The sequence below is a fragment of the Sinocyclocheilus rhinocerous genome, unplaced genomic scaffold (genome assembly GCF_001515625.1).
Source record: "Sinocyclocheilus rhinocerous isolate Xijiao unplaced genomic scaffold, SAMN03320098_v1.1 scaffold1553, whole genome shotgun sequence".
NCBI classification, from domain to species: Eukaryota; Metazoa; Chordata; class Actinopteri; order Cypriniformes; family Cyprinidae; genus Sinocyclocheilus; species Sinocyclocheilus rhinocerous.
Window position 1 is genome coordinate 57368 of NW_015639764.1, and position 22366 is coordinate 79733.

The following is a 22366-nucleotide window of genomic DNA, read 5'->3' on the forward strand; positions in this document are numbered from 1 at the left end:
TATATATATATATATAATTTTTTTTTTTTTTCTATTTTAATTTTAGTTAGTTTTAGCTAATTTATTGTTTTAGTTTATTTTTATTTATTTATTTATATATGTCTATTTAGGTTTTAGGTTTGTTTTTATATTTTACTTTTTAATTTTAGTCAAAGTTTTAGCAATTTTGTTACATTTTCTATTATTTTTAATGTCTCTTTAGTTTTTATTCATTTTTATTTCAGTTGTAGTGTTAGTCATTTTAGTAATAAAACTAATGAAAATTAGAAATTTTGTCTGACTGATTGAAACAAAAAGGTTTTTATATTTGTGTTAATATTTTTTAAAATAAACGTTAATATATTTTATTTCTGTTAATGTCAAATAATGTAAATGTTTTTAGTATTTTTAGGTAAAATCACTGTAATGCACAGCCATAAATGGTGTATTGCTGCCATTTATGCATTTCAGTAATGTAATATTCAGCATGAGAAAAGACACATTAATATATAAATTTTCAAATTTATATTAAATTGAATGTAAATAATGAATCCTTTCAGTGATATATGAGGGTAAACATTTGTTCGTGTGTTTCAGGAAGGCTGTGGCAGCGTCCGAGGTGTCCGATCTGGCGGTGTACGTGGCGCAGGATTGCACAGGTCAGTCTGTCATGATTTAGCAATGAACCTGCTCTGAACTCTGTTTTAGAAAGCCCTGTTCTGCGCTCATCTGGACACAGTCTTTATTTTCGCAGGAAATTACCAGAAGTGTCTCTCATTACCTGCAGTTTGGCATAAGTCTTGGTTCATTTGTGTACAGACTGTAACACCTCAACTCTAAATCTCTGTGTTTGTCTGTAGTGTATGTTGGAGACGTGTTAAACCTGTGCGGGACGTCCCGTACGGATCTCTCAGCGAGGTGCAGGTCTGGCTGGAAGTCGCTGGTTCTGCTGTTGCCAGTGCGTTTGGGGTCTGAAGTGTTGAATCCGGCTTACACCCGATGTGTCAAGGTGTGTTACAACACAAACACACACACACACACACACTCTCACAGACACACTCACACACTTCAGTGTTTACATGTGCACTACAGTATGCATACAGCACAGATGATGTATCATCAGCACAGTATGAGCACAGCCCGGACACGCACGCACGCACGCACACACACACTCTCACAGACACACAGACACACACGCACACACACTCTCACAGACACACACACACACACACACGCACGCACGCACGCACACACACACTCTCACAGACACACACGCACGCACACACACATACACACACACTCACATGTGAAGTGATGTTGTTGTGATGGTCTGAGCTCATGTTTTCTCTCTCTGTGTCTGCAGAGGTTGCTGGAGCTGCAGTGCTGCATGGGAATCATCGGAGGGAAACCCAAACACTCGCTGTTTTTCGTGGGATTCCAGGGTGAGTCACGTGACGCGTGTGTGTGAGTGTGTAACGAATCACTCATCATCTGTGTGCTTGTTGTTTTCTGTGTTTCGTCATGCAGATGAACATCTGATCTATTTGGATCCTCATTACTGTCAAACTACAGTAGACGTCCAGCAAGACAACTTCCCTTTAGAGGTGAGCTGATATTTAAAGGGATAGTTTGCCTGAAAACCAATTTGTTCCTCCTCAAAATGTCATTCATACAGCGACTAGGGACTAAGTTTAAAAAAAAAAAAAGACAAAAAAAAAACTGTACTTGAGCATATTTTTATGATGCTCTTTTTGTCCTTTTTAGACATCTGCTTTCATTGTATGAAAAAGAGCAACTTGAACATACTGCTAAACACCTCTGTTTCTCTTTTACAGGGTTATTATAGTAAACTAAAATGATTAAATTTTACTTTTAAAACTTTTTTTTTCTAATTGAAAATAGTTGAAATTAGTATTTTTTTGTTTAAGTTAAAGGACTAAAATGGCTAAAACAAAAAATGAACGAATACTTAATAAAAAAATACACATAAAAAAAAAACGAATAAAATGGCAAAAACGGTACAAAATTAAAATCTAAAATTAAATCAAAAGAGGAAATAAAAAATATAAACTGAAAATAAAACTGTAGTTGTATTTTAATGGTTCTGTTTGACGTCTATATAATTACTTTTAATTAATTTAAATTTTGTTTATTTTAACTGATACAATTTTTTTCAATCTTGTTTTGTTTCAGATAGTTGCCAAGTCAACATTTTTATTTTTGCTTAAAGTACTAAAATGATTCAAACAAAACTAAAATAAGAATTAATAACTGTTCATACTATACATATTGAAAAAAACGAAATGACAAAACAGAACAAAATTACGTACAACTTTTGACTAAAATTATATATATATATATATATATGAAAATATAACAATAAAAACTGATTCAAAGTATTAATCAAAACTATAAAAGTATATGAATGCCTCCACTTTTTGAATACAGGGTTATTGTTAACTAAAATCAAATCATTTTATTAATTAAAAATAATTTTCTTTTTGATGATTTGATTTTAGCTAGGCAACATTTATTTTCATTTAAATAAAATATTTGCTGAAATAACATTTAATAAACTATACATACACATTTTTTTTAAAAACAGACACTAATGAAAAAAAAAACACGGTACAAAATTACAAAAACTTTTTTAAAGTTTTTTTCTAAATTTAAAATGAAAACAGAAAATCTAAAAATCAAAACTCATTTAAAATATTAATAAAAACTGTAATAGTATATATTGTAATTTTATATTATCATAGAATACTTATTGTAACATTCAAAAACAGGCTTTTTCTGTGCAGAAAAAAAAAACACGGTACAAAATTACAAAAACTTTTTAAAAGTTTTTTTCTAAATTTAAAATGAAAACAGAAAATCTAAAAATCAAAACTCATTCAAAATATTAATAAAAACTGTAATAGTATATATTGTAATTTTATATTATAATAGAATACTTATTGTAACATTCAAAAACAGGCTTTTTCTGTGCAGCTGCTTTGAATCAATATGCATTGTTAAAAGCGCTCTACAAATAAACTGAATTGAATAATGTCTCTATGTGTTTGTCTGTCTCTCGGTGCAGTCGTTTCACTGTAAAACTGTCAGGAAGATGCCGTTTAACCGCATGGACCCGAGCTGTACGGTGGGTTTCTACGCCGCCAGCAGGGGGGATTTCCAGACTCTGTGCTCAGACGTCACTGAGGTTAGTAGCTTATTGGCCTTTCAGATTATACGTCCGAAATCCTGCGATATCAGTATCTCTGTTTTTGATTTGATGGACAGGCTCTGACATCATCGGAGGAAAAGTACCCCATCTTCACATTTGTGGAGGGTCATAATAACGCAGAGAGAAGCTGTACGTCAGACTCAGTCACTCATATAAAGACCAAAGACAGACTGGGCCGAATCAAAAAGAAAAGCTGTTTGGATGAATTTGTGCTCCTGTGATGCACAAACTTTATTTCCTGTTTGGATTCTCCAGTACTTCCTCCAATTTGAGTCATGTGATTAAGATTGCCACACTCACTGGCATGTCAAGGAGAGCTGGACTATTTTGTGTGTCCAAAACGTGGGTGAAAGTGGGTGCTTTTGCTCTTTGAGTATTTAAACATGAGTTTTTACAGACTGCTGCTGTTATTTTCTTGTTTTTCTGTAGTTGTCATGTGTAAACGCACCATACAGGAGGATGTGAAGAGTTCGGGGAGCAGGTGGCTAAGCAGATTAGCGTGGATGTGTTTGGTGTGACGCTAATGACAGCAGACGGAGAGGTGCTGACGTTACTCTTTGACAGGCAAACATGGGATTTGGCTGCTGTAAACACTGTGATTTAGTCTCGGTTTATGTGTTTTGCTGTTTGACTAACTGCTGTATAAACAGAAAGCTTTTCCCTAAAATGTGGATGTTTCAGAGATAAAGTAAAACCGGTCTGGGTCACATTTATTTATTTATTTTTTTGGTGTTGTGTTCTGATTTTAATGTCAGTTACGCACATTTCTACCCAAATTCTTATGACATGCGTTTTCATTACCAGTGCTTTTGAGGTGTTTCATTTCCTGTATTCTCGTTATTCTTAGAGTTGATTCTAAGAGTTTTCAATAGTTTTTTTTTTTTTAAATGTAGCATGAAAGATAGACATCTTTGTAGAGTTAAACAGACCAGTTTAACTTCTCTGGTTAAGCAACAAATCTGCTGTTAACACAAGCAACTACTGATGACAATCAATATCAATTATCAGTATCAATTCAAAATTCATTTTATTTCTTAATACAACCTGGTATTATTGTGAACAAGCCTTATATTAACAAAAACAATAAAATGTATGTTTCTTTTTTTTACCCCTTTATTTATTTATTTATTTATTCATGATTTACACCCTGCAATTCCCTCTTGAACCCTCTGGGGTCTCCAAAGTCATGTCGCAAATTGGACGTGACCAGCCTCTTAAGTTGTATTCACTTCTGGGAAAACTTGTAGATCATTTTGATACTTGACTTTCCAAACCATGAACTTTAAACATGCAAAAAGACTGAACTATTTATATATAGTACTTGACTGAGACCTCAGAATCGTCAGCAAGATGACTATCTAGTGCGGGTGTGCCTCACACGTCATGAAAAGTGAAGCTGCGGGCTCTTTGATCGCCCCCTGGTGGCTGGCTGCAGTAAAGGTCATAAACCCCGCCCTCTCCATGTAAATGAATGGGACTTGAGTCAAAATAAAAAAATTAATTACACTTCCAATACAATTTTCCGAAAGATGGTTTTGGTCATTTAAGGTAATTGTTATCACGCTGATATATGTTCAATTGTTCATTTTTATGATAAGTTTGATTTTAGCTAGTAATTTGATGCTATAAAAAAGGGGGCGTGTCGTTATGGTTGACTGGGTCTGTGGGAGTTTGGGCGGGAGTTTGATACCACGGCTCCACCTCACGACACTACTGCGCAGACTCTGGCTCCAAATGACATAATTTACTCAAGATGGCAGCGGACATATTGAGATGCTTTGGCTTCACTTTTCTATAGTGGAAGGATTAGGAGACGCGTCGTCCATCTTTTTTTGCAGTCTATGATCTAGTGCGGTAAATGTATAGAATAGCGTGGCGACGGTTATATGGTTGTCAACGAATGGGATGCTACATTTGATTCAAAATCCATTGGTTCTTGATTAAATATCTTCAAAACTTTTTGGGCTTAATAAGATTTTCCCAAGAAATAGGCAAGAACAAACCTGATGTCCTCCATGATTCCTATTCTTCCCAACAACAAAGCACTAAAATGTAAAAAATAAAAATCAATTCTAACTTAAAAATTGGGCAGTAGGAAATGTCCAGTAACATGTGAAGGCAGCATAACCTCTGCAGGAAAGTGACCCTTCAGGAGCAGAATTGGACACTGGTTTACAGCAAAGACTGTATGTGTGAAAGTACCAAGAGTGTCGTACAGATAACAAATAATTATCACAGTGCAGATCGTTGTGCAAACCCAAGTTGATATCTTTCTCCATCAGTTTCATGTGTAGACCAGTGGTTCCCAACCCTGGTCTTGGAGTTTCCTCAACTTTTGTTTGTCTGCCTAATCCACGGGTGTCTAATCCTGCTCCTAGAGGCCCAGTGACCTGCAGAGTTTAGCTCCAACTTTAATAAAACACATCTGAACCAGCTAATCAAGGTCTTCAGGCTCACTAGAAACTTCCAGGCAGATGTATTAGAACTGGTTGCAGCTAAACTCTGCAGGACATTGGCCCTCCAGGAGCAGGATTGAACACTACTGTCCTAATCAAACATCCCTGATTCAACTCATCAGTTTGTTAGTACAGACTCCAAGACCTGAAATGGTTGGGTCAGATGAGAGAAACATACAAAATGTGTGCTGTTTGGGGTTCTACAGGACATGGGATGGGAACCACTGATGTAGACCAACTTTTGGGGAAGGAGTGTTTCTCTCCTGTTTTATTCAGGCTTGTTTTTAGATGGTGCAGTTGTTCTTGGAACAAGTCTTCCACCAGACTTGATCTTTCAAGAGTCCACGGAGTCCCATTGGCCAAGATCAGGCCTTCGACTCTTGTGAGTCACACTAGGTCCATTTCAGGTTTCAGTCAGCTGGAGCGGCTCTCATATCTCTACCGTACTGCTTGAAGTACAAGTGCGAGTGATACTGAAGCTCGGGAAGCATCATCCGAATACAAAACCCCTGATCCTGCAGCGACAGGTTCCCTCGCACCTCGTATCCCACGATAGTGGCCGTCTCCGTCTGCCATGGGCGGAGCAAGTCCTCCAGCTCTCCCGGAGGAACCTCAGCCCTGGACACGCATTTCTGTTGTATTTTCTCTGTAGAGGCCCTGAGCTGCGCCACCTCCACTTTCAACCTCTCCAACCCGAACTGAGCCGCCTTCTCCCAGAACACCTGCACAAAGAAGTCGTACAGCAGTGTGTCCAGCATGTTCCATAATCGCACTTTCTCCTGCATGTTCTCGTCCAGCTCCGTCACACAGTTGCCAGCACGAGCGTTAAGCCGAAGGTAAGCCACATCTGCGTGCTCCAGTCCGAGAAGAGCTCCCAGGAGAACCAGGGACTCGTCGAAGTGCTCTGCGATCATCACCAAGTGAAACGCTTCCTCCAGCTGAGCCAAGTCTTCCGGCCAGGAGCCGTTCCACTTCTGGTTGTTGAGCCCCATGTCAAAGCTCATTGGGTTCTTGGCAAGACCATTCCCAGGTTCCTTTGGGTCCCAGAAGGTTTCTGGAGAGTCCAGGAACATGGAGAGTGCAGATTTGCCTTTGTTGGCGGTGGCTCGGTGCGCTCTGAAGAACGCTGGGATGATGGAGGTGTAGTACCCGAAGACCGACTCGAAGGTCTTGATCGGGTCTCGCAACAGTGTGATGAAGACCGTGTTCTGGGGCATAACCTTCCTCACCTCCCTCAGGTCCAAATGCATGTGACTGCAAAGCAAGTTGAACTGAGATGAACCCTCAGGCAGCTCGTCCACAAACGCCGCTCTGAATCGGAGACAGAGAGAGAGCGAGAGTGAAGAACTTGTTTGGATTAAAGCTCATTAGGTGTTTAATGGTCTGAAGAGGGAGCTCAAGAATACATTGTTAATGACTGACTGAATGACTTGATCCATCCACCCTACACTCTTGGAAAAGGTACAAAAACTGTCACTGTAGCAGTACCCTTTCAAAAAAGTTACACCTTTGTACTTTCATTTACCCCTAAAGGGTGCCATTTAGTAGGGTATCGCCCCATTGACAACTCTTGTACCTTTTTTCAGTGTAGTGAAATATGTTTTTATAGGCAGTGTTTTTTAAGGTCAATTTTGGGGCGCCATCCATTGGCGTTTGTTTACGATCGTATTTTGGCGACCTAGCATGGGTAGCTAAATGATGAATATCCTTAAGACTGATTAGCATGGGAGTGACTAATTTGTTTGCAATTGCGGGCCCCCCAGAGGAGATCGTTATGGGCCCTGTAAGTATTTCATTGTATTATAGTTGTGTTTTGGAGGCTTTTATGGATTTATATTTTCTTAAATTGTCATTTGGTGCCCTAGATTGATCAACATGGTCCAGTTAGCACCATTGTAAAATAGACTCATATTTTTCTCCTCCTGTTGCCTTTGACCCAGAATATTATCTAGTGAAGAGTCTGCAGCTGCCTGGGACCAAAGACGGCAGCAGAAGGTCATGCACTTCCAGAAGATCCTGCACCAAACCGCCTCTGAGATGAATGGGAACAGGTAATGCAGACCTGAGTACTCTGACTAACATGTAATTAAACTGAAACATTGTTGGAAACGTGATGTGCATTATGTATTGTGCTCATTTTACCTGTCTGGGTAGTTAAACTGGTACGTGCGGGAGGGAAAGGCAAAAGTGGCGCCCTCTCGTTCCCCGAGTCGAAACAGGATGTTCTGCACGGTGCTGCTGCCGGTCCGGTGTGTTTTCAGGAAGACCATGGGTGGATGTGCTCTCTGCCACTCGGCTCTGGCTGTCGGTGTGTGTTTGGGCGGTTGGTGTGTGTTTGGAGTGAGTGGTGATGTGTGTTTCTCAGCAGCTCTTCTCTGGTTCCTTCTGTCTGCTGTAGGTCTCAGTTCATAGGTTCTGTAGAGGAAACTTCAGGTTAGACGCCTTCTCCTCTGTCAGCTGACCAGATTTCTTTCTTTCTAGTCTTTTCTTTGAACCATATTAAATTGCATCACTGACATGAGTATTAGCAGAAACTGTTTAGATGATGACTCAGAAAGCACCAACAATAGAAAGCACAAACGTGCATTACATGCATAAGCGTGTTAAGTGCACTTGCCTACAGATATAAGGGATACAACAGATATAAGGCATGTTAGTTTTCTCAGCAGAAATTGACTTCAGTGAGTAAGTAACACACAATTAAATGTCATCATAAGCATTTAACACAAAACCAGGCCAGATTGCTGTCAAGGCATATTTGAGAGTCCAAATGACCTGTTTTGTGGTGAACTTTCCAGTGTGGTTTCCTAGTGAACACCTCAATTCAGAAAACAGCTTTTGCATCAACCAAAGGAAACCATACCACATGATGTGCACCTTGTGTTGAGAAAACCATTTAAACAACCTACAAACCTAATTTCAATGAAATAGAATTTGGTCTAGATCTACTTTGAAAAAGTTCTTAGATAGCTGTCCGTTTTAACCTTCAGTGTTTATCATTGAGAAACTATAATAGTTTTTAATACTATATGTAACCCCTCTCTCCCGGGTCCTCACCGCCACACCTCGTTCTTGTTCCGAGTGGGTCTCGAACCTGGGTCTCCGGCATAGGAGGTGGACACACTAACAAGGAGGCTAAAGTCTGCAGCCTCTTGTGCGTCTCTTGAGATCAGGGGAGTGAGGTTTACCTGCACAGCACCTACTCGCTGGCCTCCGTTACACTCACCCCCCTAATCCTCACTCCCATCCGGGTCACAGCACCAATGTAACCCCTCTCTCCCGGGTCCTCACCGCCACACCTCGTTCTTGTTCTGAGTGGGTCTCAAACCATGAGAAACGCTACCTTTGCAACTAGCTGTAAAAAAATAAGTTTTTTTTTTGTATATATATATTTTATTTTATTTCAGTTATTGATTTTTATGATTCAAGTTTTAGTTAACTATAATGCATTGAAAGTCACTTTGGATAAATGCATCTGCCAAATGTGTATAGTATTAAGAAACTATTATGGTTTTTATTAATATTTTGAATGCATTTTTATATTTTCCCTTGTTTTCTTGTTAATTTTAGTTAAAGTTTTAGCAATTTTGGTTGTTATTTGTATTACTTTTTGGTTTTATTTTTTAAATATGTCTAAGGTTCCTAGTAATTTTTGTTGTATTAAGTAGTATTATAGTATAAGTTAAACTAAATGAAAATAAGTTAAGTTTTTTTTATTTTATTTCATTTCAGTTAAAGTTTATCTTATTTCAAGTAACAAAATTATTGTTTTAGTTTTAATTAACCATCAACCTGACGCTCTATTGACGCCAGGATCATGGGTTCAAATCCTTGAAGTTGCTTTGGATAAAAGCACCTGCCAAATGCAAAAGTAAACATGTCTAGTTTAGTATTCTACTAGCTAAAGTCTCTCACCTGTTGGTCTGTAGTGAGTGTGTGGCCAGGAGCGTGAGGAGCAGTAAGAGCGCTAACACCAGCAGTAAAGCGCTCACCCGGTGCCTCCACAGCCAGCGCAGACCCATCTCCACAAACACAAGCCTCTGTGGAGCTGCTGAACTGCCAGCCGTCTGTCTGTGATGTGAGGATTGTGAGGGCAGGACGGCCTCCTCTCACCCTTTTAATCCTGTAGGCCGGATCAGAGAAACACACACACACACACACACACACACTGACGCTTCTCACAGCTTCTGTCAGTCCTCCACACACAGCGCTTTAGATTCATTATAAGTACTGTCACAGCAGTCTGTGTTATGTTTTGTTTCAAGTGCCATTTCAAACAGGTTGCCATGGGTTAGTTAACGTGATCTAGTTAAGCCCCCGCTGGTAGATGCTGTAACTACACCTTTATGAGGGCAAAAAAGGAGGTGGACACACTAACAAGGAGGCTAAAGTCTGCAGCCTCTTGTGCGTCTCTTGAGATCAGGGGAGTGAGGTTTACCTGCACAGCACCTACTCGCTGGCCTCCGTTACACTCACCCCCCTAATCCTCACTCCCATCCGGGTCACAGCACCAATGTAACCCCTCTCTCCCGGGTCCTCACCGCCACACCTCGTTCTTGTTCCTGGAGCTGCTGAACTGCCAGCCGTCTGTCTGTGATGTGAGGATTGTGAGGGCAGGACGGCCTCCTCTCACCCTTTTAATCCTGTAGGCCGGATCAGAGAAACACACACACACACACACACACACACTGACGCTTCTCACAGCTTCTGTCAGTCCTCCACACACAGCGCTTTAGATTCATTATAAGTACTGTCACAGCAGTCTGTGTTATGTTTTGTTTCAAGTGCCATTTCAAACAGGTTGCCATGGGTTAGTTAACGTGATCTAGTTAAGCCCCCGCTGGTAGATGCTGTAACTACACCTTTATGAGGGCAAAAAGCATCTGTTTCCTTTCAGAAATCCACGTTTGGGTTTTCTGCAGGTCTTAAAAAGTAAAAAAAAAAAGTCTTATTCGCCTTACAGAAATTAAGATATTCTAAAGCTCTCAAATCAGAGCAGAACGTCTTAAACTCACACCCCCGGTTTCACAGACAAGGCTTAAGCCTAGTTCTAGACTAAAATGCAAGTCTGAGCTTGTTTCAACTGAAAGAAACTTGCACTGACTGATCTTAAAATATATCAGTGCCTCTGTTTTGTCTCGAGATGCACACCAGTAATGTGTTTTCCAAGGCACGTTTATGAAAAATTACTTAAATGTCCTAATTGAACTATGGCCTAATCCTGGCTTAGTCTAAGCCCCGTCTGTGAAAGCAGGCCATAAAGTTGTGTTTACCTGCACAGCACCTACTCGCTGGCCTCCGTTACATATATAAAACTATTATAAACTATAATAATAATAGTTTTCTCAAGTTGAACTACCGTAAAACTTCAAATAATAGCCGAGTCCCAAATAGACGCCTGTCTCTTTTAAACGCCTGGTGTGACGACAGGTTTGGGTAAATAAAGGCCGGTCTCAAATAGAGGCCTGGTCTGTCAGGCCATAAAGTAACATCCTTAATTCAAGATACAGATGCAAAATGTAGACATGAAGTCTTGTTTTCTGAGAAACTGAACCAATGTTATGCTTAAAACAAGAACAAGTATGACAACTAGTTTTCCCTTTGAATTAAGTTGTTTTTTCAGACTCCATTAGTAGATATTTGTTCTTGTTTTAATCATAAACTCACTTCATGTGATCAATTTCACACGTCATTTTGTTTCTCAAGCAAATGTATCTTGATTTAAGAATCTTTAGACATTTGCACTGAAAAAAAAGAACATAATGACAAATCACGTTCCTTTAAATAGGTCTTAAATTCACCTTCTTAAAGCCTGCAGAAACCCTGCGTGAATTCTGATGACACATGTCTTCCAAATATTTGTCTTTATATTGTAGATGTTTTAGTGCCTGGCTCTTTACAGAGACTCACAGCTCAGGATAGCTGAATTAAAGTGTTTATCAAATATCACTTCAAACGAGAACAGAATCATACATTCAGTGGTTTTTCAAAGTGTGCATCTGTGCATGCTGATATTTCCCACAATCCTACACTACAGAAGAGTTTAAGATGGTTCTCAGTGAATTTTTCCAGTTTAACTGGTTTATTAGTTTGTTCACTGTGTCGTTGTTACTTGTATGCAAATGACACGCTTTTATTACATCATATAAGGAATGATGAACATTGTTCAGTGGCGTCCTCTAGTGGAGGGGAGTGATCTCAGCATCACGCTCCTCTCTTTCATGAGTAGTTTTGCACATGCTCGTGTGTTTATTTGTCAATGTAAAGCGGGAGCGACGAGTCTCATGCCGTAAATGCTACTCTGTTTTTAAATAAGATAATTGCATGTTTTTTAATGAGAAACGGCAGGTATGCATGTCAAGTGCACGTATGCAAATGAAGATTCTTCTCTTAAACTATTTATTACTCCGACGCTTAATTAGGAATTAACTCTTCAGTTGACTCTGATGACAAAATCTAGTTGTTTTTGGTTTTATTTGGGTCATTTCATTGCCCGTGAAGAACATAGGTAGTTTTTCTCCCTGAAGTATAGGCCTATTAATGGTAACACTTTACAATAAGGTTCCATTAGTTTTAATGTTATAGTTAATGTATGAACTAACATGAACAATACATTTATTACAGTATTTATTAATCTTTGTTAAAGGGGTCATATGATGCGATTTCATTTTTTCCTTTCTCTTTAGAGTGTTACAAGCTCTTGGTGCATAAAGAAGATCTTTTCAGATCGATGAGCTTTGTAAAAATCGACGCGTTTCAAAAAGGCGGGGCATAGAGGAGAAACAATAATGTACAGTATGTGGAAAATAATGTGTTTTTTAACTTTAAACCGCATAAACACATTTCATTACACCAAATACACAAAATAATGTTCTTTTTAGCAGCATCATATGACCCCTTTAATGTTAGTTAATGAAAATACAGTCGTTCGTGTTAATTCACAGTACATTAACTAATGTTAACAAATACAACTTTTGATTTTAATAATGCATTAGTAAATGTTGGAATTAACATTAACTTAGATTAATAATTTATGCATTTAGCAGACGCTATACATTTTTTACTAGTATGTGTGTTCCCTGGGTATCGAACCCACGACCTTTTGCGCTGCTAACGCAATGCTCGTAATGCTCATTCATTTTTATTTTTGTTGATTTATTTTTTTATTTTCATACAATTTAAGCTCATTTTCCTCTCAAATTTTCATGACTGCAATGCACAAAATTATTTAAATGATCACTGATATATATATACGTTCTTGTTAATATTTTGAATTCGATTTTATTTTTATATTTTCTGTTTTTGTTTTAATTTTTTTTTGTCATTGGCATTTTTACTATTTTTTAATCTATAATTTTAAAGCTTTAGTTTTTAGTTTTAGTTATTTTAGTACTTAATTTAAAAGTAAATGAAAATTAGAAATATAAATAAAATGTTTAATTTATATATATATATATGTGTGTGTGTGTGTGTGTGTGTGTGTGTGTACATTTTTTATTTACTGTAATTTTGACATTTATTAATAGCTTTTTTCCAAATCAAAAGTTGTATCTGTGAATGTTAGTTAATGCGTTAAATATCATTGCTGTAAAAGTTTATTAAAAGTAAATAAAAATTTGAAAAATAAATAAAATTATATGTATATATATATGATATTTTTATGGTTTCTTTATTTTTTTATTGCATTTTTTACAGCAGTAAATTGGCTTAATCAGCATAAATGAAGTTTATTAGGTGCTTAAAAAATTATGACAATTGAAATAATGCAGTTTTTTTTTTCCACATTACAGTAGATGTCTGACTCTCTAAATGTAATCTTTTTTTTTTTTCTTTCTTTGAATTTCGAGGTGAACTGCAGTATGACCTGAAGATGTTCCTGACCGCTTTCACGAGACTCACCCTTGCACGCATCCTGTGCTACATTTGTACTTTACTACGAGAGCTGGTTTGCTCATTCACTGCTGAGAGTTCGTGCCAACTTTAAAGGTCAGAAATTCTCAACATGCATCACTGAAAAGATTCGAAACCCTCACTTTTAAAAGAGGCTTTCATGCATGAATGTGTCAGTCATCAGCTCAGATCCACACCTCTCTGCTGAATTCCACCCCAGCATCACAAGACACAAGTCATATTTGATATAAAGAAAACACTTCACCACTAAGCCCTCATTAGCTAACAATGAATGATCAACTTTTACAACATCTATTAATAGTTGTTCAGTGCATTAACTAACATTCACAGATGCAACTTTTGATTTGGAAAAATCTATTAATAAATGTCTAAATAACAGTAAATAAAACAATAAAAGTAAGGTTTCATTTGTTTACATTAGTTCATGCATTAATGCAATAAGCAGTACATTTTACTGCACTTATTAATCAGTAGTTATTGTTGCTCAAAAAATATTTAAACGATTTTACAGCAGTTTTTCATGTTCGTTCACAATGCATTAACTGTTAACAGATGCAAATTTAGATTTAAAAATGTATTGAAAATAACAAATGAACGTTATTAGACGGTATATTGTTGATTGTTAGTTCATTTTAAGTAATGTAGTTTACAAATGAGACCTTTTTTAAGAAGGCTATTTTTTTTGTTGCTGCATTTTTTTATGCATTTGTGACATTATTTTCTTTGCAAAATTCGTGTTGCTGTAATAAAAGAAAATATTTACCGTAATGCATCCAAAATGTTTCAGTTTACCCATTATTCTCAACATTTAATACAATATGTTTTACTTGATCAGCAAAAATCAAGGGCAGCACAACAAATAGGATAAAAACTGTACAATTATAGTTTCTCTTTTTGCATTGAAATAAGGACAATCTGGAGTTTAAAGAAGTATCATGAAAATGGTAATGGTCTTCCTTTCCTGTTGAATCTTGACTGGTTTTTGTTTGAGCTGCTGCAGAGGTGAAGGGCGAGGCGAGCATATTTCCAGCGCTGTACTAGAGTAAATACTGCCAGAAATATGTGTGGAACGACACGCAGCTCCAGCCGCTGAAGAGAGCGATCGGTCCTGTCTGATCGGCAGCTGAAGGTGTGTCTCAGACGTCGCTTACACTAAAAGTGAAGTGCGCTGACAAGATGTAGGCAGCTGGTACGTTTCTGTGGTTTAAACGACGAGACCTCTACCATAAACCTTCAGTCAACCCACCCTCTGCTGAGAAACACACACTTTCACAACTCATTCACACACACACACCCACACGGCCCTCACTGTGTGCTGATCAGTTTGTATTGTTGGTGTTATAACACACTTTCACCTCTGGCACACATCAGGCAGCGCTGCATTCTTCAGATGCTGCTGATAAATGTCATTGTTAAGGGCAGATGCTCAGATGACAGACGTTGGAAGCTTGTATAGCAAGTACATCACTTCAAACACTTGGATAATCATCAATGTCCACTCAGACAATGAAAATATGCAGTTCTCAAAATTATTATTTTTTAACGGTTAATGCTCAATTTCGATACCACAGCAAAAACTAGGAACCAATCTGAGTTGGTAATCTTCTTTTTGGTAGGCTATTTTACAGTCACTAGATAATAAGTGAATAGGGTCAAATTTAACTATTAAATAGTTGAGTAAGCACAGACAATTAGACAAAGCGAAGTTTTCCGATATGCAAATTCATATTTAAATATGCAAATGAAGAGTTGACTAATTGAGAATGCACTAACTGGACCACAAAAGCAGTCATAAGTGTCAGTTTTTTCAAAATTGAGATTTGTACATCATCTGAAAGCTGAATAAATTAGTTTTCGTTGATGTATGGTTTGTTAGGATAGGACGATATTTGAACATCTGGAATCTGAGGGTGCAAAACAATCAAAATATTGAGAAAATCGCCTTTAAAGTTGTCCAAATTAAGTTCTTAGCAATGCATATTACTAATCAAAAATGAAGTTTTGATATATTTACGGTAGGAAATTTACAAAATATCTTCATGGAACATGATCTTTACTTAATATCCTAATGATTTTTGGCATAAAAGAAAAATGGATAATTTTGACCCATACAATGTATTATTGGCTATTGCTACAAATATACCCCAGCGACTTAAGACTGCTTTTGTGCTCCAGGGTCACATATATCTCCAGAACATAAATCTGAACATTGGGTAAATTTAGGTTCAACATTCCTGTTTCATTTTGTTGACATTAGAGTTAAAGTTTTGTACTGAAGGATTTTGAATCTCTCGATAAATCAGAAAATACTGTCAACAACAGAGTTATTCTAGTATTACTTATATGCTATTATAGTATTTATTTATATTTTGAATTAGCTTGTATTTTAACATTGTTTTAGTTTTCATTTAAGTAATTTTGTTTAGGTTATTAGTTTTTGAATATTTATTAGCTTTATTTTTATTTCAGCTTTAGTCATTTTAGTACTTCAACTATTGAAACGGCTGGATTTTGCCATGAAATTTGGAGCAACGATAGTAAACGTGACCTCTCTTATAGCCATTATTTCAGCAAAAACGTAATCTTAAACCTGAATACACACAGACTCATAGGGACTTGTGTCACGGTGGGGACCTAAATTGAGGTCCCCACGGGTAAACAAGCTTATAAATCATACAGAATGAAGTTTTTTGAAAATCTAAAAATGCAGAAAGTTTCCTGTGAGGGGTAGGTTTAGGGGTAGGGTTGGTGTAGGGCAATAGAATATACGGTCTGTACAGTAGAAAAACCATTACGCCTATGGAGAGTCCCCACAAGGATAGCTGACCAGACGTGTGTCTGTGTGTGTGTGTGTGTGTGTGTGTGTGTGTGTTTTGTCCGTACCCAGGTATTTAGGTGTGTATGTGTGCCAAGTGCCTGTGTAGGGTGTGAAGGAGACACACCTGTTTCAGTAGTATGTCTTGAGAACAATAAACCGCATTTCCACTCGTTCTTGACAAAGGCTGTGTTTTCCGTACAGAAACAAGGAGGATTGCAGATACTATATGCAAATAAACACATGATGTCACACATATCGGACAGGTCAAGCATTCCACACACGAAACCGGTTTATTAATACACTCAGCGATTGTGACTCACGTTTGCTGAGTCTTGTAATAGTGTCAGAAATGAACTTTTGTAATTAAGGAGAGACATTTGCAATTTTCCTTGCATGAAGGCGTGTTGTTAGGCAGTCCGTTGGGTTTTATATGGATGCTTATTTACAGCATGTCAGATGCTTCAATTGAATTCGAAATGTATTCTCAATTTGAAAAATATCATTGGCAATTATATAAGTTAAATACAAAATTGCTGTAAATAAAGAACAGGATGTCATAAAACAAACATTCTGCAAAAATGCATTTTAATAATTAGTCCGTTTTTTGATTATTAGCCTAGTTATGATTAGTTTTGTAGTGGTTTCAGTGTTTTCAGAGATGCAGATTTTAGTTTGTTTTCATTTACAATCTCCTTAAATCTGTACTACATTCAACAAAACTCCTGCTGAATCTATAGATATGACTAATATAATATTCCAAAAATACACTAAATGTTTGATAACTGCTTCACTATAGAGGCAAATATCTGTCACTTTTGGAGGCTTTCTTTTATCCTGGTTATCTATTGTGAAAAAAAAAAGAACGAAGACAATAAGTATTGTCTTATAATATAGTTCATGAGTGTGTTTGGGGTCAATGTAGGTCAGGTCGCATTTTTGCGGTGTAAAATGTTGTTATGATGTAATGATGCGAAGAACATGATTAATATTTAAGGTCACTGAGTAATTACACAGTCTCTCTCTCTCTCCCTCTCAACCTCTATTTTAATCAGCCGGTGTGTGTGTGTGAGAGTGTGTGTGTGTGTGTGTGTGCGTGTGCATGTGTGCGTGTGCGTGTGTGTGTGTGTGCACTACAGGAAACACACTTGACCTTTTCAAATGCAGTGACAGTGCTGGGGTGTGTGTGTCTTGTGGAGGTGACCTTTCCTCCAGCCTCATTTTTTTTTTCTTGTTTTAACACTTTCAGTTATAGAGACACACACACTCACACATACACATGCACATATCTGAAGATCACACAAGTAGCTGAGATTTTATTAAGAAAGGGCTTGAGGATGTCAAAACACCTCAGATATATCAATCTATTTTACATGAGCCTTGAATGGGGCAAAATGTGAAATGAATGTGATATTTGGGTCTCTTTATTTCATACACTGAACATGCAGAAATAGCAACACAAATATCCAGTTTCAGTAAATATTAATTTCATTTTGTGGTTAGTTTTTAATGTAATTCTTTGGTTTGTTGCAATGACTAGTAGTATTTAGGTTAGTTGAATAGCAAATACATTTTTAAACAGGTTACGGCTCGATTTTGTCCTTAGATCTTGTACTTTATTTTTCTCTCTCTGCTGCTCTTTCTCTCCGTCTCATTTAATCCCCTCTTTCTCTCCTTGTCTTTGTGCTCCCTTCCTCTCTCTCTCCATTCCCCTCCTGCCACACATTTCTTCCTCTCTTTCTTTCACTTAGTGTTTGTGTGTGTGTGTGTGTGTGTGTGTGTATGTGTGTGTGTGTTATTCATCTGTATTTGCTTGTAGGGTGGATGCATAACTGGACTGAATCCAGATTCAATGTTGTCCAACATTAAAAACAAATATAATCTAAAATGCATCGAATATAAATAAATATTTAGTAACGCTGTCTAGGATAATCCTCTTCTTCCGTATTAAAACATAACAGACGTGCATGTCATATGTTATCAAGTCTCTGTTTTAAGAAAAGTGAATGGCAAAATGATATTCTAAACAAGTCAGATAAATAATTTAACAGCAAATTCAAATAATAGTTCCAAATTCTAAATTCTGATTGGACGAGCTGCATTTGGAATGTTCAATAGATTCTAAATCGATGCAGTGAGCTGAAAACAATCTACTGTACATTTAGACTGACTTGTTTATTCTGATTGTTGATATTGTGATTTTTCAAGGACTTTAGATACAGTCATTCAGTAGTTAATAATGAATGTTTAAAAAAACATCTGCCAGTGCGTTTAGAAAAATACATTTAAATGAATAGTTCACCCAAAAATTTACATTTGCTGATAATTTACTCACCTTCAAGCCATCCAGATGTAGATGAGTTTGTTTCTTCATGGGAACATGTTTGGAGAAATGTAGCATTGCATCACTTGTTCAGCAATGGATGCTCTGCAGTGAATGGGTGCCGTCAGAATGAGAGTCCAAACAGCTGATAAAAACATCACAATAATCCACAAGTAATCCACACCACTCCAGTCCATCAGTTAATGTCTTGAGAAGAGAAAAGTTGTGTTTGTAAGAAACAAATCCATCATTAAGACGTTTTAACTTTAAACAGTTGTTTCTGGCTAAAATAATCCATAATCCATAATAACGCTTCCTCCAGTGAAAAAGTCCATCTCCTGTTGTCTCTCACATCAAAATCCACCAACATATTTGTTTAGAGCTGTTTTGGACTGTTTTGGCTTGTAAACAGTGCTTGATCTGTGCAGACTTCTCTCCTGATTCAGACCAGATGACTGTTTCACTGGAGAAAGCAGTATTATGGATTATGGACTCATGTTTTAGCAATGGTTTAAAGTTAAGCATCTTAATGATGGATTTGTTTCTTACAAACACACATTTTATCACTTCTCAAGACATTAATTGATGGACTGGAGTGGTGTGGATTACTTGTGGATTATTGTGATGTTTTTATCAGCTGTTTGGACTCTCATTCTGACGGCACCCATTCACTGCAGAGCATCCACTGGTGAGGAAGTGATATAATGCTGAATTTCTCCAAATCTGATGAAGAAACAAACTCATCTACATCTTGGATGACCTGAGAGTGAGTGCATTTTCAGCGCAAGCATAAAATTGCTTAGCTTTGATCAGAAAATTCAAGTAAATGCATCTTGATGCAAGAATTCTTAAATATTTGTACTGAAAAACAAGACTTTTGCGGTGCTAAAACATTATGACCTTAAACATACAGACAAAATACTTAATTTGGCCCTAAACTCGCATTTAGATGCCCTGCGGCCTAAACACGCTCTAGAGATCAGCACTAATGCTGAGAACCTCACGCTAACACGCCGCTGCATGCGTGCCGGAGCAGGTTCAGCTTTAATGTGTCCCTCAGGTGTCTCGTCTGCCTGTGGGACGCTAGCACATGTCAGGGGTCAGAGGTCACGGTGCATTGAGTTACTGTCCTGACACTCGATTGGCTTAACTACAGACTGTAAGTTTGTCGTTTGTGGGTGGCTGAATGCCTCGTCTTTTGAGTGATGATGATAAATGAGCAGCGACAGACAGAGAGATAGAGTGTTTCTAATGCTGATCTGACTGGATCGACCGCATTCCTGCTCCACCACACACCAAACACTCATGCATTTACACACCTGTTATGCAGGTGTAAGAGCAGATGAATATTTATAAACCGAGATCGCAGACGCTGCAGGATCGTTTCTTCATTAGTGCTGTTGAATCTAATGGTGTTTTGGTGAATTTTAGTGGATGTATGAAGTCTAGTTCACACAAACAAATACAATACTTACTGACTGTCTTCATTTTTAATGTTAGATCTCAGACCCAATACTTCTCATTGTTGTACATTTTACATTTATGCATTTGGTAGACGTTTTTATCCAAAGCGACTTAATGTACGGTAGTGCAAGATTTAATGCTTTTGAAAGACGTCTGTTCTGCTCACCAAGGCTGCATTTATTTGAGGAAAAATACAGTAAAAACAGCAAAATTGTGAGAATGTTTTACAATTTAAAATAATTGTTTTCTTTCTATGTAATTAATTGCTGTGATCAAAGCTGAGTTTTTCAGTGTCACATGATCCTTCAGAAATCATTCTAATATGCGGATTTGCTGCCTAAGAAACATTTCTGATGCTGAAAACAGTTTTTTTTGTAGAAATTGCGATATATATTGAGTTTTTCATGATTCTTTGCTGTCAAAAAAAAAAGAAATAGAAATCTTTTGTAGCATTATAAATGTCTGTACTGTCACTTTTGATCAATTTACCGCATCCTTGCTGAATAATGTTCATTTTGAATGGTAGTGCATATTGTAACGATCTGTTTATGTATTAAAATCTGCATTTGTGCCTGCTCTGTGACACATGAACATGTTTCTGGTGATGTTTGGCTGGTCTGCAGGGCGTCAGTCGTTCCGGTATTTCCAGAGGACGGTGAGAGTGCAGAAGAGCAAGAGTTTGCCGGAGGGATTCAGAGGGCAGGAACAGGTACGTCCGGTCTGAATGAGACACACCTGTTTCAGTGGGCGGAGCCACAGCAGGTGACAGACAGCCATAACAGAAGACAGACGGGAGAGCCACACACAGACGGAGACGCAGCACGCAGGATGTTTAAGAGGAAGGAATACAGTCCTGTCAAGGCCGGGCAGTGAGTTTCCATCAGTTCATGTGTCTTTTTTCTGTTCGCTCTCTTATGATATTTATGTCTTTAGCAAGAGCCTTATGGGTCATTAGATCAGAGACACACACCTGAATGAATGACAGATCCGTCTGAAGGCATTCTTGAGTAGAAATGGACTGGCGTTTATGCATTAAAACTGTGAGTTGACTGGATTTGTGTGTGATAATGTGGAGTGTGTGATTTATCTTTATGACAGGGCAGTGCCTTATCTCTCTATCTCTCTCTCTCACACACACACACACACACACACACACACACACACACACGGGTCATTGAGTAAGATGGATGTTTTATTAATGATAATGTTCCGGAAAATTGGCGTTTTCACAAAATAATGCAGGACGGGGTGATCCGTGTCTTTGGCCGATAATGAATGTGCCTTATTATCCTGCTCATTAAGCAAATAATTACCAAAAAAATCAACAAATGGAGCCGAAATATTGCAATTATTTTATTTTGTGATGAGAAAAAACAGTAATACTTGACAACAAGATTCCATTTGTTAACATTGCATTAGTTAACATGACCTGACAATGAAAAAAAAAAATGTATTAATCTCAGTTAATGGTTATTTCAATGTTCACTACTACATCAAAATTTGTATCTGTTAATTTTATTTAATGTAACTGAGCTGACGAGAACTAACAGTGAACAATTGCATTTTTAACATTAACAAAGATTGATAAATGCTTTTACAAATGTATTGCTCAACTAATGGGATCTTATTGTAAAATAAATTTTTCAGGGATGTTGGCCAGAAAGATTATTCTGGGTAAATTAAAGAAGCACTGTTTTTTTTTTAGGGTGTGACGCGGTTGCGTAAACGACTGCAGGAATGTCAGCACAGTAAAAGTGCAGATGAGCTTACAGAGCGAGTGACTGACAGATGTAGATTGACGTGGGCGGTGGAGAAAGTAGAAACTGAACTCTTATAAAATGCCATTTCTTTTGCTGAAGTTGACAAGCCACCAGTCAAAAGCACCGTTGACTCTCACACTGTTAAACACGTACTTGAGCTTTATGTTTGCGTGTCACTAAAGCAGGTGAAGCGCCCCGGCGTGGGCGTGAGCACATATGAAGGGGTTGGAGCTTGAACGTCTGTTGTGTTTTCATCCATTCAGGTCGCAGGCCAGTGACATGCTGGCTTTGACCACACGCTTACAGCAGAACTCCGATCAGGTGGAGAAGAACATCCTGCTGGCCGATAAACTGCTGCTGGAGGCAAGAAACACTCTCACACTCACACACACACACACACACACACACACACTCACTCACTCACTCACA

At 37.7% G+C, this 22366-nt stretch overlaps 3 protein-coding genes and 1 long non-coding RNA gene across 7 annotated transcripts in view; 3 read left to right on the forward strand and 1 right to left on the reverse strand.

The window, feature by feature from the left end:
* The window catches only part of LOC107751629 (cysteine protease ATG4D-like), an 8258-nt gene extending 4333 nt beyond the window's left edge, over nt 1-3925 (forward strand). The window contains exons 6-12 of one of the 3 annotated variants that reach the window (XR_001641277.1): nt 577-638; nt 840-988; nt 1343-1421; nt 1507-1583; nt 3065-3184; nt 3265-3550; nt 3638-3925. Coding sequence is in view for 2 of the 3 variants with exons in the window: in XM_016567371.1 (XP_016422857.1) it covers nt 577-638; nt 840-988; nt 1343-1421; nt 1507-1583; nt 3065-3184; nt 3265-3429 (652 nt within the window). In the remaining variant the exon portion in view is untranslated. Of the gene's footprint in view, nt 1-576; nt 639-839; nt 989-1342; nt 1422-1506; nt 1584-3064; nt 3185-3264 lie in introns of all 3 variants that reach the window. The other 2 variants (XM_016567371.1, XM_016567372.1) reach the window with 2 other exon arrangements.
* A 1898-nt stretch (nt 3926-5823) lies between these two features.
* Nucleotides 5824-9805, reverse strand: LOC107751630 (galactose-3-O-sulfotransferase 2-like). The gene is made up of 3 exons (XM_016567373.1): nt 9580-9805; nt 7807-8079; nt 5824-6975 (listed from the first exon to the last, which is right to left on the reverse strand). The coding sequence occupies exons 1-3, from the start codon at nt 9684-9686 to the stop codon at nt 6075-6077; spliced, it is 1281 nt and encodes a 426-aa protein (XP_016422859.1). The 5' UTR covers nt 9687-9805; the 3' UTR covers nt 5824-6074.
* LOC107751639 (uncharacterized) lies at nt 7427-7900 on the forward strand. The gene is made up of 3 exons (XR_001641280.1): nt 7427-7447; nt 7605-7715; nt 7819-7900. It is a non-coding gene; the product is annotated as an uncharacterized LOC107751639 (long non-coding RNA).
* A 3738-nt stretch (nt 9806-13543) lies between the features above and the next one.
* LOC107751618 (envoplakin-like) overlaps nt 13544-22366 on the forward strand; it is a 25521-nt gene continuing 16698 nt past the window's right edge. Inside the window, exons 1-3 of one of the 2 annotated variants that reach the window (XM_016567356.1) lie at nt 13544-13650; nt 20801-21046; nt 22201-22300. In XM_016567356.1, the coding sequence (XP_016422842.1) occupies nt 21006-21046; nt 22201-22300 (141 nt within the window). In that variant the 5' untranslated portion in view covers nt 13544-13650; nt 20801-21005. The remainder of the gene's footprint in view (nt 13651-20800; nt 21047-22200; nt 22301-22366) is intronic. The other variant, XM_016567358.1, reaches the window with a different exon arrangement.

Bases quoted from the DNA above. Each gene is read 5' to 3' on its own strand.
- LOC107751630 (XM_016567373.1), bottom strand. From the start codon at position 9,686: ATGGGTCTGCGCTGGCTGTGGAGGCACCGGGTGAGCGCTTTACTGCTG. The intron at 8,080-9,579 runs GTGAGAGACTTT...TTTCCTCTACAG, and splicing joins CACTCACTACAGACCAACAG to AACCTATGAACTGAGACCTA. The intron at 6,976-7,806 runs GTAAAATGAGCA...TCTCCGATTCAG, and splicing joins CAGTTTAACTACCCAGACAG to AGCGGCGTTTGTGGACGAGC.